This window comes from Gopherus evgoodei, unplaced genomic scaffold (assembly GCF_007399415.2).
Source record: "Gopherus evgoodei ecotype Sinaloan lineage unplaced genomic scaffold, rGopEvg1_v1.p scaffold_45_arrow_ctg1, whole genome shotgun sequence".
Classification (NCBI taxonomy): Eukaryota; Metazoa; Chordata; order Testudines; family Testudinidae; genus Gopherus; species Gopherus evgoodei.
The window spans coordinates 2,032,407-2,035,016 of NW_022060066.1; the positions used below are offsets into that span (position 1 = coordinate 2,032,407).

General features: G+C 41.9%; 1 protein-coding gene across 1 annotated transcript; it reads right to left on the bottom strand.

Moving 5' to 3' along the window:
• Nucleotides 1-1,173: 1,173 nt before the first annotated feature.
• Nucleotides 1,174-2,154, bottom strand: LOC115642780 (olfactory receptor 6F1-like). The gene has a single exon (XM_030546489.1). It carries the CDS (start codon nucleotides 2,152-2,154, stop codon nucleotides 1,174-1,176), a length of 981 nt encoding a protein of 326 aa, XP_030402349.1.
• Between the last annotated feature and the right edge of the window lie 456 nt (nucleotides 2,155-2,610).

Genomic DNA, 2,610 nt, shown 5'->3' on the forward strand with positions numbered 1-2,610 from the left:
TACATTTAGTAGTTGGGCAATGTTCTATTTGGGATCCTTCATAACTCTAGGTTGAATCCCTTCTGATCCTGGAAACTTATGACTGCTCAATTTAGCAATGTGTTCAACGTCTGTATTGACACCATAATCAGGGAAAGTTGCTCAGATTTATCACCTAAAAAGAATGGCTCAGGTGTGGAAATCTCCCTCACATCCTCTGCAGTGAAGATTGATGCAAAAAATTCATTTAGCTTCTCTGCAATAGCCTGACATTACTTGAGTGCACCTTTAGCGTCTCAATTGTGCAATGACCCCACCAATTATTTGACAGGATTCTTGTCTGATGTACTGAAAAAACATTTGGTGTTAATCTTTGAGACTTTAGCTAGATGCTCTTCAAATTCTTTTTTGGCCTCCCAAATTATACTTTTACAAATGACTTGCCAGAGTTGATTCTCTTTTTTTTTTCCTCAGTAGGATTTAATTTCCTATTTTCCTATTTCTTTTTGCCGCTAGCCACTTCTTTGACTTTGTTGTTTGGCCATGGTTGCACTTTTGTGGTCCTCTTACTTTGCTTTTTTCAATTTGGGTTACACATTTAATTTGATCCTTTATTAGGGTGTTTTAAAAAAGTTTCCATAGAGCTTGTTGATCTTTCACTTTTGTGACTGTGCTATTCAATTTCTGTTTAATTAACTTCCTCATTTTTGTGTAGTTTCCTTTTCTGAAATTAAATGCTGCTGTGGTAGGTTGCTCTAGTGTCCCTCCCTCTCCCACCTCCCCACCACACACACATACGAATGTTAGCCTGCCTAGGGCCGCAGTAAGGCTTATATCATCCAATGGAAGTTGGAAACCTCCCTCCCTTGGCCCTCATATAATTAAAAATGGATCCATCCATACAGATTCTGCTGAGTGACATTCAAACCTAACATCTTGGAATCTTCAACACAAAAAAGTTTCCTCCACCCACTGGATCTCATCTGTCAAGGTTGTTATAGTAAATGAGGAAAGCTGTAAAACAAAGACACAACAACATGCACTAAGGAAATATTACATCACGGTTTGGGGTAGGCTGCCGGTCTGACTGCAATTGCAAAAGAAAAGCAGTTGGCTGTCCTTTGAAAAATCCAGGACTTAATCCTTTTGCTTCTTATATCAATTACCTTCAGGACATTATAATTAAAGTTTTTGTCATTTTGATGAAATTTCTTTTTTTCTAAAACCACTTAATAGTCCACTGACTGTCTTTCCCAAGACTTCCTTCACCTCCTTGTTTCTCAGAGTGTAAATGAAAGGGTTTAATAGTGGAGTTACGATAGTGTTAAAGATGTTGACAATTTTGTTCAAATCCAGTGAGTTCTGTGCAGACGGAATGAGAAAAAGAAAAATGGCAGAGCCGTACCAGATAGTCACGACGGTGAGATGGGCTGAGCAAGTGGAAAAGGCCTTTTGCCAGCGTTGGGCTGCACGGATTCTCAAGATGGTGGAGATAATGAAAATGTAGGAGACCACAGTTATTGCACATGAGACCATGACAATAATGAATGAGTCGATGAATGTTGCCAGCTCAACAAGGCGCATATCAGCACAGGAAAGTGCTATCCAGGAATCTATGTCACAAATAAAATGATTGATGACATTTGGGCCACAGAAAGGCAACCTGGATATTAGAGACATGAGCACAGAGATAGCCAGGAACCCACACAGCCAAGAGGCAAGAGCCAGCTGAGCAGAGAAAGTTCTGTTCATGAGGGAGTTGTAGCGCAATGGGTGGCATATGGCCAGATAGCGGTCATAGGCCATGATGGCCAGGAGGAAACATTCTGTGGAGCCCATGGAGAGAAGAAAATACAATTGCAGGAGGCAGACAGTGAAAGAGATGATTTGGCTTGTGCCCAGCATGACGCCAATGGCCTTCGGGACACATGCTGTGGTGTACCAGATCTCTAGGAAAGAGAGATTGCAGAGAAACAAGTACATGGGGGTGTGGAGCCGTGGGTGGGTCCTCACTAGGGCTATGATGGACACATTCCCTAGGATCGTTAGGACGTACATCGCAGAAAACAGCACAGCAAGGGCCATCCGGAAATACCAAGTGCCTGGAAAGCCCAGTAAGATAAACTCCTGCACACTGGTTTGATTTCTTATTTCTGTACCAGTCATGATGTCCATCTGTCAAGACATGAGAGATCATAAGGCATTTAAACACACTGAACACACATTTGGATGCGCAGTAGTGCAGGCCCCACAATCTGTTAATACAGCTAAGATAAGAGAAGGGAAAAGGGTGCTACTCAACACCATCCTGCCTTGTGCATCTTTCCACAATGAAGATGAGATCTCAAGTCATCATTCTTATAAGACCCATGAGGATCCATGTTCATCACATGGTATCTTTCATGTCTTAATGGTCTTGCGCATCAACTCCATTCAGCTCACCCCTGAGAAAGTTTCAGGATTTGGCCCATTCTTTTCATCACTAACCTTGGAAGACAACTTTGCTCTGTACTCAGGACAGAATTGGAATTTTTGCACAAGTCGCATTGAAAGTTGACAGGATTTCTACTCCTAAATTCTTTACACTCTTCTGACCTTCAACCAGGCTTGCGTTACTTGTGCCTAGATTGG